General features: G+C 28.8%; 1 protein-coding gene and 1 long non-coding RNA gene across 2 annotated transcripts in view; both read left to right on the top strand.

Moving 5' to 3' along the window:
* Positions 1-3262, top strand: part of LOC124419785 — a 13971-nt gene extending 10709 nt beyond the window's left edge. Inside the window, exon 2 of the long non-coding RNA XR_006940810.1 lies at positions 3081-3262. This is a non-coding gene — a long non-coding RNA (uncharacterized LOC124419785). The remainder of the gene's footprint in view (positions 1-3080) is intronic.
* A 281-nt stretch (positions 3263-3543) lies between these two features.
* The window catches only part of LOC111675505, a 111044-nt gene continuing 97202 nt past the window's right edge, over positions 3544-17385 (top strand). Inside the window, exons 1-2 of the mRNA XM_046947964.1 lie at positions 3544-4816; positions 17045-17383. Coding sequence (XP_046803920.1) covers positions 3682-4816; positions 17045-17383 — 1474 coding nt within the window. The 5' untranslated portion in view covers positions 3544-3681. The remainder of the gene's footprint in view (positions 4817-17044; positions 17384-17385) is intronic.

Below are 17385 nucleotides of genomic sequence, written 5' to 3' on the forward strand. Positions count from 1 at the left end.
CTTTTTAACAAATTTGGTAATTGATATCATCATTTTGGTTATAGGTGCAAAACTTGCTTGATACAATTATTTTGATAATTAAAACTCATTTTCAGTTTTTTCTGTGTAGCAAAAAAAAGAACTTCCAAAGAAGCGAAAAAGAAGTAGAATTTAATGGAAATACTGTAAAAACCTGAAGAAGTGATGTTTTAAACACGAATTGTCATAGAAGGGATGTCTTGTTTATATAATTCCAAATTCACTACATCTGAAGTCATTCTAAGAAAGTAATTTTTATGTTTTTTTTTTTTGTCATTCTTAGAAAGTAATTTTTATGTTCTTTTTTTAGAAGTAATTAGGAAAAGAAATTGCAGTATTGTAGAATACAATAAATTTATCTCGAATAATATTAACATAATAAATAAATTACACTCATTTACCAATTAACTTTAACATAAATTAATAAAAATTAATTAATTCAGAAAAATTCAACTAAAGTTTTTTACCGTTTTCATTTAGTTTCGATTTCAAATATTCTTCTCTACATTTCATTGGTATTGGCTCAAATTCTACATGTTTTTATTAACCTAAAAAAATATTATTTCTTTTTCTTCAGAAGTTAGTGAACTATATATTTTTTGTATAGATCTTATATATGTATGTAAATATATTTTCTGCTCCTACCGTTTTGTGCATAATCAAATATAAATAAATTAAATGTATTTTTAAATTGCCAAACATTAACATACATTTTTAGATTGAAAATAAGTTTTCTTTGAGCAATTTTTAATAGAATTCTATGTTTAGTTCAATATACTTATTTCGTTCTTTTTGGCAAAGCTTAATATGGTGGCAATTGACGTAAAGTTTAAAGGATAAAACAGAAAATAGTTTTAAATAGAGTTGTTCTGATTCTCAACCAAAAAAAAAAAAAAAAAATCCAGCACACTTAGTTCAGAGAAAGTTTTACAAGTATGCCGGCATTTAAGAAGTTAAATGGGATTTTTATCTTTTGTCTTCTTTTTACCTTGTTAGTTGTGATTTTGATAGTCAAAGAATTTAAAATACACTTTATTGAAGAAATTTTGAAAGATAATAAAAAATATTATAGTATAGCCAGGCTATAGCCTAATTCAAATCTAGTATATAGTTTAGACTTAAGTTAAGTCTATAGTATTGTCTATAACCCAGTCTAGTCTAGTCAATTGTCTAGTCTATAGTATAGCCTATAGTCTTGTCTATAGTCTAGTCTATAGTCTAGTCTATAGTCTAGTCTATAGTCAAGTCTATAGTCTAGTCTATAGTCTAGTCTACAGTCTAGTCTATAGTCTAGTTTATAGTCTAGTCTATAGTCTAGTCTATAGTCTAGTCTATAGTCTAGTCTATAGTCTAGTCTATAGTCTAGTCTATAGTCTAGTCTATAGTCTAGTCTATAGTCTAGTCTATAGTCTAGTCTATAGTCTAGTCTATAGTCTAGTCTATAGTCTAGTCTATAGTCTAGTCTATAGTCTAGTCTATAGCCCAGTCTATATTCTAGTCTATAGTCAGTAGTCTACTCTGTACTCTAGTCTTCAGTGCAGCCTAAAGTCTAGCCTATAGTCCAGTCTATAGTCTAGCCTTTAGTCTAGTATATAGTCTAATCTTTGAAATAATCTATAGTCTAATTTATGGTCTAGTCTATAATCTAATCTATGGTTTAATTTATAGTCTAATCTGTAGTCTAGTCTAGAACCTAATCTATAGTATAGTCTATACTCCTGTCTATAGCCTAGTCTATAGTATAGTCTATATTTCTATTATTCTAGTCTTTAGTCTATTCTTTATTCTAGACTTTAGTCTAGTCTATAGTCTGGTCTTTAGTTTAGTCTTTAGCCTAGTCTATAGTCTATTCTAAAGTATAGAAAACTTGTGGAAAGCATGTTCGGTAGAGTTGTTAAAGATTTAGATCCCTAATGTTGACATCAACAGAAATTCATTCTACCATCGCCCCTTTGTTCTTCAATGAAGAGCACAGGTTGTAATTTTTGTACATTGGTTCTGACCGGGTACATGCACGAGTATTTTGCTGTAGTACTCGAGCTATCTAATCTCTTGGCCATTGGATGGCCTCTGTTGATTCGGCAACAGCACCTAGAGACATAACCGGTAGACCAAAGTACGATCATAAGCCGTGGACATTATTCTTACTCACATGGACACACTGTGGTAATTCTGATATGAACAGAGTAAACTCTGAACATATCTCGACAAGGAAGGAAAATTCAATGGTATCATATGTATATGATACCTTTCATCCATCATTATTCAACCGAGCACACATTTCATTTATACGACACGTTTATAAGAGAAAAACATACGACACATTCGTTAGGTAGACGGGTGGAGTATGGCCCGCCAAACCTCACATTCATCCCGTACCATATACAACTAATACTAACTTATTTCCAACGCTTAGATCCACAGTCACTCCATCTGTGGGGTTGTTTTCGGCAACAGCACCGAACTTATTCCGAAATATTGACTATTACTTTCCCTGCCAATTTGGGTTTAAACCACAGCCACTACGTGGATCCCGAAGATACCTCAACCAACTGATCAGCCAGGACATAGTCCTGCGGGCAACTGGCCACCCGTAGTACCAGATTATGCGGTGATCTCTTCAGACCTCGCAATCTATGCAAGGACTAATTCAAGCAGTAGACTGTAAGCAATTTTTCAGTCCCGGTCAGACTGGAGGTATTGGCCACCTCTTTACACCCTTGGATTGCAATAACACCAAGGCGGAGATCTCGCCAAGCTAACATACCCACGGGGGGATCACGAGCTATACAGTTGAAAATTCGCATAAATATTCTCTATTGCTAAGGTTTGTTTGGTATTGAAAATGGGCAATATCGGTTTACTTTTTTGGATTGGCCCCATACAAGTGGACCTCAAAAAACAGCTTTACGATAACTGCTTTTAAAGCAGGAGTATTTTTTTAAAGCCTTTTTTAAGCTATGCCAGGCTTGTACGCTTCTTATGAAAATGAAGTTTATAGATATATATTTTTTCCGAATACAAACGTGTATCTAAATCATTTCTTATTCACCACACTATAGTGCCAACTTTAAAAGAATTCCCATAAGTGCTTAAATTTTTAAATTGTTTCATTAAGAACTATACTAAATGAAAAACTCTTATATAAATGAATCTCTTATATACACATAAATACACACATAAGTAAAAACGTAAGAAAATATTTAAAATATTGTCGGCATTCACCATTCGTTGAACATACCAATAAAAAATAATATTTGGATTTAATTGAAGAAAACTAAATTAGAAAATAAAAAGAAATAAACCAATACAAATCCAAATGAAAATCAACTTTAAATAAACCATAAAGTATTTAAAAGAACATTTACAAAAAATACAACATAAATAGAAAAATATTTTAAATAAATAAACTTAAACTAAAATGAAATGAAAGGAATTTTAAAAGCAGAAATAAAATAACAAAGTACTTAAAAAAAGAATATCCATAAAATATACAAAAATAACTAAAACATTTTTTAAGTTAAAAAAAAGAAGAAAAAAAGTAAATAAACTGAAAATAAAATTGCAAAAAAAGAGCCGGAAAAAATCGAAATAAATGAAAAAATACGCCAAAAAATAACATCAGTAGATGGAATAAAAAAAGGAAGAAAACTATCGGCAGCCATGAAACATTCAACAATATTTTGGATATTTTGGTTGACATTTGTCAGCATACATCACAATCAATTACAGTGTACAAGTGCTGTCGTAGTTCAACAACAACAGCTACAGCCATTTCAGCAACAACATAAAACAGCTGCAATATCATCAACATCAGCTTTAATAAAACGACGACAACAACAAAGACAGCAACGACAACAGCAACAACAACAGCAATGGTTTCCCAAGGGAACAAGTAAAGAAGTAATAGGTGATGTTGTCGATATCGATGTTGCAGCAAAAGAAAATCGCGAAAAGAATGTCGAGAAAAATATCTTGACAAAAGCCCTCAATGTTAAACAAAAGAAAAATGCCATAAAAACACTACAGCAAGCAATAAAAGCAAAAGCACCAACAACAACAACAAAATCTACGATAACATCAACATCACCGACAACAGCTACATCAACAAAATTATTCATGCAACAATTGCTAAAGCAACATGAAGAAACATTAGAAACATTACAAAAATTAAATGATACTGGAGGGGCTGCTGCAGTAGACTTGGCAGAGGATTCTTTCGAAATAGCTTCAGCTGAAATACAAACATTTCCTAACATGCAAATTGCAAAACAATACAAAAGCCCTAGCAGTGAAAAAGATTATTTGATTAAGAACTTTAAGGAAAATCTACAAAATTTACTTAAATCTACTAATATTAGTGATATTAAATTACAGCCGCAATTTAATGAAGAATATGTGTCGACAGCAACAACAGCTACAATTAAACGTGCAGCTATAATGTTACAAACAACATCAACCACCAATGCGGTAACAACACCTACAACGTCGACAACAATGCCGCCACTTGAATTTATTTCACCTACTTCCGGTGCAGCAGCATCATCATCAGCATCTACAACGGCAACAACTACTAACAGAGACTATAATATATTTTATGCTCATTCTACTCCGGTTGAACGTCGTCATATTATACCCGAAAAATTGCAATATACTAGAGAGATTTTTATCAAACAGGGTCGACTTATGGGTATTAAACGCAATTTTCAACCATCGTCTGGTTTACGTGCCGTCGATCAATATCTTGGTTTACCTTATGCTGAAGCTCCTGTGGGTAGTCGTCGCTTTATGCCACCAGGTAAGTTCATTACTTAGTAGTTAAGAGAAAGTGTAGTTTCTTTGGAAAATATTTGTATTCAAAATACCAATTAATACGTGAAAAGAAGAATATAAGGGGATTGGGTTTCATTACTATACGAGAGCTATAGAGATTTTGAATTTCTAAATAACTGGTCCAATTTTAATAAAATATTCCCCATATTAGATCACGCAATCTATTTGAAACTTTGTGAGATTACAATTTTCTGTGCATGATCGATTTAGATCAAGAGTATGTTTAATCTTTAAATAAATAAAAAATTATAGTCGGGCAAGGCCGACCATATAGTATTATATACCTTAAGGTGGGTATAGGACCAATATTATTGTGAGTTACAAACATCAGTCAAAACTCAAATAAACAATCCCCACTAAACCCTAAACAGACGAGAATATAGAAAAATTAATAAAACTCCAATTTGCGATGTTTTATCATTGAGTAATTAATATTTAAAAGTCATTTTCTGTACGAAAGTTTGTAAGGTCAAATGAGACCTATATAAAACAAAGTTGCTGATTTTTGTTGAAATATGACATATAAATAATTATAAGCTCAAAATCCTTATTTAGGAAATACGATTGTGTGGTTCCGAATTAAAATTTCCGAATCAAAATTTTTTAAGTATTGGTTTATAATTGACGCATATGAAGGTCCTCTTCAAAAAAATTGCTCATACGCTCACGGTATTAAAATATACAAAAAATATTTAGTTTTAAAAAATTAATATATTGTTATTTCAAAAGAGCTCAGTCCATCATTGACTTAAGTCATATTCCAAATATCACCCTAATGTTTATAGGGGAGCATTTCTTTTACGGTATATAGTAGTTGATGATTCGAATTTAATACTCTCACTTGTTCTATATGCTTTTGAAAAATTTTGAATCTTAGAATGATTTATTTACTTTGTGAAATAAATACGTTTTGAGCTTTGTTTTTCGTCATATTGTTTCAGGATAAAGCAAAACTTGTTTAGTTAGTAAGTTAGTTAGTTAGTTAGGTAGTTAGTTAGATAGTAAGTTAGTAAGTTAGTAAGTTAGTATGTTAGTATGTTAGTAAGTTAGTAAGTTAGTAAGTTAGTAAGTTAGTAAGTTAGTAAGTTAGTAAGTTAGTAAGTTAGTAAGTTAGTAAGTTAGTAAGTTAGTAAGTTAGTAAGTTAGTAAGTTAGTAAGTTAGTAAGTTAGTAAGTTAGTAAGTTAGTAAGTTAGTAAGTTAGTAAGTTAGTAAGTTAGTAAGTTAGTAAGTTAGTAAGTTAGTAAGTTAGATAGTTAGTTAGTTAGTTAGTTAGTTAGTTAGTTAGTTAGTTAGTTAGTTAGTTAGTTGGTTAGTTAGTTGGTTAGTTGGTTAGTTAGTTGGTTAGTTAGTTAGTTAGTTAGTTAGTTAGTTAGTTAGTTAGTTAGTTAGTTAGTTAGTTAGTTAGTTAGTTAGTTAGTAAGTTAGTTAGTTAGTTGGTTAGTTAGTTAGTTAGTTAGTTAGTTAGTTAGTTAGTTAGTTAGTTAGTTAGTTAGTTAGTTAGTTAGTTAGTTAGTTAGTTAGTTAGTTAGTTAGTTAGTTAGTTAGTTAGTTAGTTAGTTAGTTAGTTAGTTAGTTAGTAAGTTAGTTAGTTAGTCTTTATAATAATCATACAACAGTTTTAATTTAAAAATATTTAATGGTGCACCGTAACTTTTTTAAAAATATGCATATTTTTAAAGCTATCAGGAATTAAATTTTTCTCCCAACCTAACAGAAAAAAATATTCTCATTCAATTACAAAATTGCACACTTTTAACATAGAACACAAAATAGAAATACTTTTAGCAATTTCCAATATATTTTTTATTGTACTTCTTTCGTCTTCATTCCATAGTAACTTAGTTATGGGGTCAAGTGTTGCTTTTATGTTTTTTTATACGTACTACTTGGTCAGTAGGATGGTTTCCAAAAACTTTCAAATATTTTGAAGTAAATTAAAGTTTAAATATTCGATGTATTTTAAACATGTTGCTAAGGACAGATTATAAATCGGCTAAAATTTCTGCTCTTTTTTTTCTATGGTTTCTTCTCTTAGAATTACAATGTAAGGTTTAAAGTCAGTATATATTTTTAGATATTGTAAAAATCGGATAATGTTTCATTCCATAACCTATCACATGGAAATATAAACAAACTGTCCAATACAAACAAAATTTGTTCATACAGTTCGAGCCCACCTAATATACATACATATCAACATATGTAAGTGAATTTTCATGTATTTTTTCATAATGAATATGTGGTAGTGCAAACATACAACCTTAAATTCATACATACATATTTATCTATAGTTATGTTAGGGTTTTTGTTAGTTTTACTACACTTTTATTTTATATACAGTATGTGCATTTTAATGAGTATAAGTTGTTTTTAGTTGTTGTTGATTTTTTTTTTTAGATAGCAAAGAAAAAATTTTGTTCCCTGATGTTACAATTAAATGAAGTGTGGATAGTAATTAAAAAAGAGCAAAAGTTTCCGGAAAAGAAATTTAAATTAATTATACACTTTAATGAAACTTTAAACAAGTTAAAATTACTTGATGAATTTTAAACATTTATATAGTTGGGAAATTTAAACATTTTATTCAAGCTTAAAATTTAAAATATATTAAAAATTCTTTTATATTTTAATTAAACAACAAATGTTTACTTATACATTTTATATAGAGATTAGTTTAAAACTAAAAATTTTAAAAAAATTGTACAGTAATTAATTTTCAAATGAATTAAAGAATTCGATTGAAATTATTTGACTACAAAAATGATTTAAGAATTTGTTCGAAATTAATTAGTTTTAGAACGGATGCAAATATAACCCCTTTAAGATTTCTGACCATCAATTTTGTTTCTAGTAGTGATGTCACCATTGCGAAAAACTATGTCGTTCTTTATGCTGGTATTGTTCTCTAAAGCTTTCCTAGAACAAGTTCCAAGAGTAATAAATTCGAAAAAATTAGGATATCTGCTCAGAACGGTTGTAAATATAACCGCTGTAGATTTTTTACCATCTACTGATAGTAATATTATAATTTCTTAAGGAACCTTCTCTGTGAAATACCGTTTTGATTCCAAACTACTTCTAAGAAGATTTCAAAGAATCAGTCCTTTACCCTTATTAATATAGGTAATGTTCTCTAAAGCTTTCCTGAAACAAGTTCAAAGAGTGATGAATTCATATAAATTGGGGCATCTGCTCAGTCCGTTTACGTGCTGAGAGTAAAAACCCAATAGAAAAGTACAGAAATTTATACGATTTGTTTTAAAAAGTGAGCTTAGCACATTTGTTAATTTTGTGTTATTATTTTGACAACTATCGTTGATGCCTTGTCATCGTTGTCATTGCAACAACAAATTATATCATTACGGCAATGCATCGTTGTGATTTCGACAGCGAAACGTTGTCATTTAAACAACGCGTTGTCACTTTAATAACACAATATAATTTTTTGTAAATTTGATAACGTCGTGTATTTGTTTGCATATTTTAGTCGTTAATTTGAAAAATAAACCTGCAAACTTTGAGAACGGATGTTATTAAAAATTTTGATACCAAGCCCATTCGACGTTAATGGGTTAAGAAAAAATGTAAAGCTAATATTCAAAATAATAAGTTTTTATTTGTTTAAACCACTAATTGGAAATCTAATAGTCAATCGTAAAAAAATACATATATTAAGATAAAACAAAGTCAACATTTTAAAACATATACACTTATACATGTATGCACAATGTATGTACATTTGTTAATACATAAAGAAGAAACTATTTCTCAAAGTTGTATAAGTATATGAGCTCATATCCTCACCATATCCCAAAAAAGTTTTTTTTTTGCAACAGAAAATGCAATAACAGAAGTTTACACATATACAAACATATTAATACATGGTTGCTGCGTAATATTTGGTAAACAAGCCAACAAAAAGTTTTAAAACATTGTCTGTAAAGGGCCTTTAGCAAAGGGTAAACTAAACAGTGCGCATTTGCTGTAATAATGTCGTAACTAAAATTTTTAACCTTTTTCTAGAAAATGTTCTTTATAGAACAAACCAAAAACTAGCGAAAAAAAATTAACAATTTTGTTTTTAATTAAGGACTTGATAACTTTAAACAACTCAGTTTTTTGTTTTTGATTTACGACAAAGCAGCAGTAAATGCAAAAAATATGTAAACATGTTGGTGTTACAAATTAGGGCGTTATTTTAAAGGCCATTTCACTTATAGTTTGTTACCCTTCTTTATCGTCTTTAAATAGCAAAACTGAATTTTTAGATTTTGTTTATAAATATTATTTAAATATTATTTAAAAAATTACAACCTATTTCGAACAAATTTTTATTTAATAAATAAGTGGCTGAATTGGCTTTCCCGATAAAATTCTCAATATTCATTATTATGTCAGAGAGAATGAATTTCGTAACTTGATCAACTAAAACACTTTTTATTTAAAAACTTTCTTTACATCAAAATGCTTTCATATGCTCAAAAGGAATTGTTTTAAAAATTGCAAATGTTGTTTTATGCCAAAAACTAACTGTAGGATTTTAAGGATATTTAACAAAAAAGGAAAAAATACAAAATTTACAAAACATCTGTAACAGACGTTGCATTCTGAAACTAGAGGTCTTAGTAGAAGTAATGGTATCCTATCAAGATTCGAACTATAATTTTTATACACCACAATAGTGTTTGCAACATCCAAGCAAAAATAAAAAAGTACTTCCAAAAGAATAACATTTATCACCACTTCAAAAGTAGCACTTTGTGAATATGTTTACCATCTGTGGAAGCGATGTTTATTGACATCCAAAGATGTGAAAAGAATCCAAATTCTATACACTTCATATGTAGGGCATCACTATTATGACAAGCTTGTGTTAAAATCATAACTTCTTCAGATCTTTTTCAGTACTTCCGAGGAGCAATTTCTACTTTTTTTTGGCTTATTTGGAAGTTTTTTTTTTTTTGCTGGGATGTAAAGTATGGTTCCTAAACCCACCTGAAAATATACCAATAGAATTACTTTTTGAATTGATTTATTAGCGCTTTAATTATATTTAATTTTCTTGAATCTCGCCCATATTTACTCCAGTCCCCATATAACTACTTTTTTGTCAACAAATTATTAAAATATTTCCGAATTTAAGGAAAAAACAAATTAAATGCATTTTTAATCAAAAGTAATCCATATTTTTAACATACTCACCAATGTAGGGTATAATATGGTCGACTATGCCTGACTATTCATTCTCACAAATCGTTTGGTAATAATGCAGAAAAAAGTGTCAGACTTGAACAAATTAAAAAAAATATATAGACAGGTCAATTGACTGGTGTACTAATTACTATATAATCTAGTCCATATGCTGCTCTATAGACCTGTCTATGAAATGTTACCATGACTGGTCTATCAGTTAGTCATTTTACTAGTCTCTTGAGCAGTTTATTGACTAGTTTGTCAATTGGGTTGTTTATGAAATTATCCTTTTGGATGTTTAAAGAATTTTATATTAAGTCTTTTGATTTTTTATGGCCTATTCCATTTTCTTGTCAATGGACTACTCCATAGGTATTTCTATAGACAAGTCACTAAATTTGTCCAAAGATATGTCATTAGATTAATCAATAGACAAGTCTACTATATACAACCTTATAAAATTTTTTTCGAACTACTTTGCTGTGTATAAAAATGTTAATATAATTGTCCAATTGTTTGAAAAAAAAAATTATTTGAAAAATTTTTATGACATACAATGCTACAACGATACGACATCGATTGTGAACTGTACAAATATATTGTAATAGCTGGGTTCTTTAGTAAGAATTAAATATAAACTCTTACTGAAAATACAAGCTCAAGACACACCGAACTGCTGGATACTTGCTGGTATTTACACATTATACTCTCACACACAAACACACACACCCATATGAATACATTAATAATGCAAATAATAGTTTCAAAGAATACTTTCAACTAATATGCAACTATGTAAACGCTGCTGTTACGACTACAAATTGTTACAAAATGAAATTCTACCACACACAAAACCGCGTTATCCAAATGTTTTAAACAATAAGCTAAACATATGAGAATAAAACAGAAAAACTGTAAGTTTTGTATATAAACATTTTAAAATTATATAGGTAAACCAACATATTTTTGTTGATGAAATATAATACACAAAGAAATGTAATTAAACGCATAGATGAGGTTTCGCGAGATTACGAGGAAATATGTACAAAAAAAAATATTGTAATAAGTTTGTATAAAGGAAAATATTTCAAATTAAATAAATATACCAATGTCGAAAACGGACATGTATATCTAGAGTAAAAGCAACGAAAAATAATTTAGAATTCAAGCACATCAATATCTACCCAGCAAAAACTGGGTAATGGCTATCAGTTTAAATTACTTACCTAACAACATACTTTTCAATGAGTACTACATATGTTCGAGATTGGACATCCATATCTAGTGTAAAAGCAACGAAAAATAAAAAAATCAAAATTTGGAATTCAAGCACATTAATATATACCCAGTACAAACTGGGAAATGGCTATCAGTTGTAATTACTTACCTAACAACATACTTTTCAATGAGTACTACATATGGTCTGCATTACATAGAAGTAGTCTAATAAGGTCCTACTAATAATACTCTTTAATTCATTAGTCATTTTGTCAGTGAAGATACAGATGCTGTATATGTTTATTCATGTGATTTACAATGACTACTTTTTCTAATTACTTGTAATCGTTTTTGTCAAGTACTTGCCACCAATGACATCACCGTGTTCAAATAGTGCTCTTAAAATGCTATTATGTAAGTAAATTTTTGCATTTTAATTTCTCACATGGTGATTAAAGTTTTTACTGGGTATTTTTCCTTTTTTTCGATATAAACTTTAAATTCTCTGCAAAGCGTGTAATTCAAATTTCAACAACATTTATATTCCCTGCAATTCAAATCTCTAATTAACACGCCAAATTGAGTCTCATGGTGTCAATAGATTTGTTTCACTCTTTATTTTGCATTTTTATACATGGTTTGTATACGTTGATTTTCCTTTTCATATGCAAATGTGTATGTGATAGTTATTTGTTAAAGAATTGGTGTATTTATATGTACACAACAATATACGTTTAAATCCACACGTATAGAAGTGTGTATAACATATTTGATATTTGTTAGCTTAAGTGCATTAGGTAAAGTTAGACAAAGAATATTGGTAACAAAATACTACTTTTTGGAAACAAAAAAAATTTATAGAGAATTCTGAAGGAATTTTGGAATTATACATATCGGTTAATGTGGCTTCTGAGCAAGTGATAAATTTAAGTTTTAATACGAACTTTTCATATTAACAGATAGATTTCCACCTTTTCATCTAGAGTCAAAGATAAGTTTTTTCATGCAAAAATAACATGGTTGTAACCATGTTCTAAGAGCAACATATTGTTTTTAAATACAAGATTTTAATTTAATTTTTAATAAAAATAACATAACATATGATTGAATACAGTTCAAATACTTCTTTCAAATATATTAATTTTTATCATAATATTGTTATATTTATATTATGTTTCAGTTAATCATAGTATAAATGTCATGAACTTAAAAATGTTTACAGTAACTAAAATATTTTTAAAATTTATGATTAATATCAATTATATATTTTTGATAACAATAAATTAATACAGTAAATATCATTTCTTTTAAATAATAGCGAAAGTTCTTGAAAAATGTCAAAACGCTCAACTAAATTGATTCAATCTCGTAACATCCAATAAAAGGATTAAACCAAATGAAGGACATTTTATTTAGATGTTTTATAAGTATTAGTGTGAAGCACTATTTAGAAAATCTTATAATAACTAATTTGTTTACTACTTTGTTCATCTCTCTGTTCATATAAACAATTGCTTACTTGTCATGTGTACTTTAAATTACTGTTACATGTTTTTCCTTAAATACCCTATACCAATCATATTTTTCACATTTAAATGTTAGATAAAGTTTAATCAACATTAAGTTAGAAAGTTTATGATGAAATATCTCTTATGTAAAGCTCTCTAATCAGTCAAAATACAACACTAAGAATTTTCTTAATTTTCTATATGGGTCAAATATGGACTTTTTAACTCCGAATTATGAGTTGAAAAGTTCAATACTGAAGATCCGGTTGTATGGTGCAATAATGGACCATGGACGATGTGCCAAGGACCGATCATTATAATAATCTGCAAAAATTGACCGATATACACATATAGGGGCACTCTAACGGATAATTACTATTAATAAAATTCTTATTAACCTGATGATGCAATAGGTAGATTTCTGAAAGTATTAAAACTATAAAATATTATTTAATTATTTTGTAAATGATGCGGATGAAAATGAAAATTTTTGGAATTTTTTTTTTTTACAAAATGAGGCTTTAAGTATTAATTATAGCTCCATTTTATAAATTGTCTTTCCAAAATGATAGAAAAACTCAAGATTGATAAAATAAAGTTTTGAGTTATTAAAATTTGGACGGATGGAAGGCCAGACAGACAGACAGACAGACAGACGGACGGACATAGGTAAATCGTCTCTGAAAATTATTATGAGCCGATCGGATTACTTGGAGATGGGTATATGACCAATATTGTTGTGCGTTATAAGCATCAGCACCAACCCATTAAACCCCCCACTAAGTTGGAAACAGACAACTCTGAAGGAGTTGTTGTTTCAAAAGCTGCAATGAATTTTCTTATTACCATTACACCATCTTACAAAAATACTTTGGCAAAATCTGAGACATTCCATCTATTACTTAGATAATTCCTTCCAAATCAGAATGCCAAATAGGGGACATTACATACACTGTCCTTTAAGACTTTGCAATCTTAGTTTACACTGACGGTCAGCGGAATTTCATTCAAAAAACCTGGTCTTGTTTTCACCTTCAGATTGTCTAAAGCATTTCTTGTTTGTTATCAAATCGATGGCATAGTGAAAAATTATCAAAGATTGCACTATAAATATTCACAGAAGTAGTTTAGGCAAGGAATAAGCACATCAAACAGATATTTTCTTAAAAGCCTCCTTCATAATCTAGATATACTCCAAAAAAAATTTCTAAGAACAAAAAGTACATAAGATTCAATTCAGTTTTTTTTTTTTATATATATAGGATGCTTTACAGTCAACTTGGCTTGAAAAATTTTTGAACTTGTTTTGTTTAACCCTATTGCTTTATCTAATATTTGCTTTCAAACACTATTAATACTATACAAAAAGTCTAAACCTGTGACCCATTCTATTGACTCGTGGTTTGTTATGTGTGTAAATATACAAGGATATTTACATAAATAAATATATACAAACACATGTATTTTTATACATTTGTATGTAAATACATATGTATGTATGTGTACTATGTGCAATACGGAATCTTGTCGAAAGACAAATGCAATAGAAATGCATGTTAAATCAGTGTTTTAACATACAATTTTATATGCAAGCTATGTATGTATTTATATTTACATATGTATATGTATAAGTGTATTTTATGTGCATATTCTTTATGTGAATGTAATGTAAATACATACATGAGTGTATGGGAGTAAATGTTAACCAAGTTCTTTGGTTTTAAACAGAAGTAAAAGTATACTGTGTTCCAATTTCAGAAAAATGTAGAAGGAAAAAAACAAAACGATAAAATTGTGTGTGGTAAAATAACCCAATAAGCATGTTGAAGTTAAAAAAAATAAATACGCATGAAAATATGGAAAGGCAAGGCAAATATTTTAAGAAGCTTAAGTTATAAAGCTTTTTAAAACAAAATTTTTATAAGACTATCAGTAAGCAAGGATTAAAAACCGTTGCCACGTAAAAAAATATCCTTTATACAAAAGTTTCTCTTGTCAACTGGGTTACATTTTAAATTATATCCGACGCCAAGCTGCCAAACTTTAACATGCGTTTGGGTGACCAAAAGTCTATATTGAGCACAATAAAAACTTAAAGCACAAACACAATCAAAATTTACTCATCAAATAATAACTACAATATAACTAGCAAACGACTGACAGACTGACTAGTTAAAGGAAATGAATAATACTGAAATACTAAAGCTCATAAGCATATTAATAAAAACAAATAAAAAAAAATCTTTTAAAATTACTTTATTTTGTTTAATAAGGTCAAAAAGCCAATGGCATAATAACAATAGAATTATTGTATGTAGGTTTAAAGAACAAACTAAGTAAAAACTAACTAAGTAAAAAGCAACTAGTGGCTAAAAGTAATATAAATAAAATTATATAAATTTTTTGTCAATAAAAACTCATTTATATATAAATTTATAATAATACTAAAGAATATTTCTTTTATGTCTTTAAGACATAAACAAATTAAGAAATCATAAATAAAATTGAATGTCAAGACATAAATGTGATAGACTAGTTAATAAAACACATAAATGTTTATAGAGCTACTTATATAAAAATTTAATAATTTATTAAAATATTTATATATTCTTAGCATACAGAATTTATGAATATAGTTAGTTTGGTGCCAATTGAACACAAAATGATAGTTAAATTTATTGACATTGTAATAATAAAATCTGTCGGAAATTTTATCAGTTTTGTTTTCTATTTATGCTAAATTTAATACTAAATTATATTTGATAAATGCAGATCAACTTAATAACTATTAAATTTAGGGATAAATTATACTCAAGGCAACAGTCAAGGACATATTAAATATTATTTTGCGAATATATATATATAAAAAAAATACAAAATATAACAGAGTTGCTGATATTTTAGAATAAAAACCTTTTGTTGGAAATTATGATATTTAATAATTATTAAAGGCGTCTTAAAAGGAGGATAAGATCAATTTTGAAGAGATTTATAATTATAACAAAAATACGTGTTAATGGCATCTATACTGCTATGATTGAACCATGTTTAAAGTCGTTTACTGAAGGAGATTTCTGAATGTTTTCTTATTTATTTGAAATATGCTGAAGTTTACATATGTTCCGAAATAATATCTTTTTATCATACTTAAAAGCTTGTTTATGGCCAATATGCTGCTCTGACTAAGCCAGTCATGAGTCGTAGTCATTTACTGAAGGGGAGATTATATGGGGAGTAGGGACTGATGTGTGAACGATCTTAAACAAATAGGGATTTTTGTTCTTATAGCCATAATACTGCTATTATTAAGCATGATATAAACGTTAAAGTAAATTCCTTATGGGGACCTTAAACATGGCTACGATCAATCATGACCTGATACCTTTAAAAGTTTTAGAGAGATTTCTGTTCTTATAAAACAAGTTTGTGTTGAATTTTGAAGGGACTTGTATGAGAGATAAATTCATTTATCACAATTTCACAATTTATAGACTTTTGCGGCCTATGACGAATATTTCGATGTGTTCAAACCGAATTAATTCGGTGCGAAATCCTTCTGCCTAAAATCGATTTTCAAAAACCATTCCTTACTTTTTTTATCGTATAAATGTTGTGGGTCATATATTGACACTTGATTTTATCGAAAAACTCCAATTTTGTGATTCTGAGTCGAACGGAATACTATAAGGTGGATTTAGGGTATAACAAATTAAAATTTTGCTAGAGTAAATATTGAAAACCTTAGAGCATATGCCGCGAAAACTGTTTATAGGCTCAGGAAAAAATTATATGCTTTTTCTATTAACTTTTATATACTCTATGGGGAACGGCTAGAACCAATTTGAAATTTTCTAAAATTGTAAAAAAAATATAACCCTAATCTATCTGTATGTCTATCCGTCTGTTGAAATCAATTTTCTGAAGTCAACTGATATCTTCTAAACCAAAATCGTTAAAAATTCTTCAAGACCTTCTTTATAGAAGTTTCTTATATAAAATTAGCAAAATCGATCCATTATAGAGATATTAGCAAAAACCTAGTCAATCTCTTCAAAAGCTATCCAAGAAGTTTTATTGTAAAATTTCATTACTAAATTTTTATATGTAATTAAAAAATTCTTCCATATACACACAATGTAAGAATGCAATTAAACAAAACAATATTTTTCAACAATATCAAACACCATCCATAGTAAACCCTGTTCTAAACATTCTTGTATATACTTTACGTAACAACTTTATTCACATTATTTATCTGTATGTTTTTATTTAGGTGCTGCCTTACCCTGGCAAGGATTAAAGATGGCTCATCACCTACCACCCGTTTGTCCTCAAAAATTACCGGATATCTCTTTACAGGGTACAGCTAAAATGTCTAAAGGCCGTTATAAACATTTGACACGTTTGCTACCTTATCTCAAAACGGAAAATGAGGATTGTTTGTATTTGAATGTGTATGTGCCTAATGAAAATGATGCCACTGCAACTGATGCAGGTGGAGGAGGACCGGCATTTGCTTATGCCTCGGCTGCGGCAGCAAGTCGAGATGATAGTTTTATGCAAAAACATTTGTATCCTGTTGTAGTCTATATACATGGAGAATCCTTTGAATGG

Source organism: Lucilia cuprina, chromosome 4, assembly GCF_022045245.1.
Source record: "Lucilia cuprina isolate Lc7/37 chromosome 4, ASM2204524v1, whole genome shotgun sequence".
In the NCBI taxonomy this organism is placed as follows: domain Eukaryota; kingdom Metazoa; phylum Arthropoda; class Insecta; order Diptera; family Calliphoridae; genus Lucilia; species Lucilia cuprina.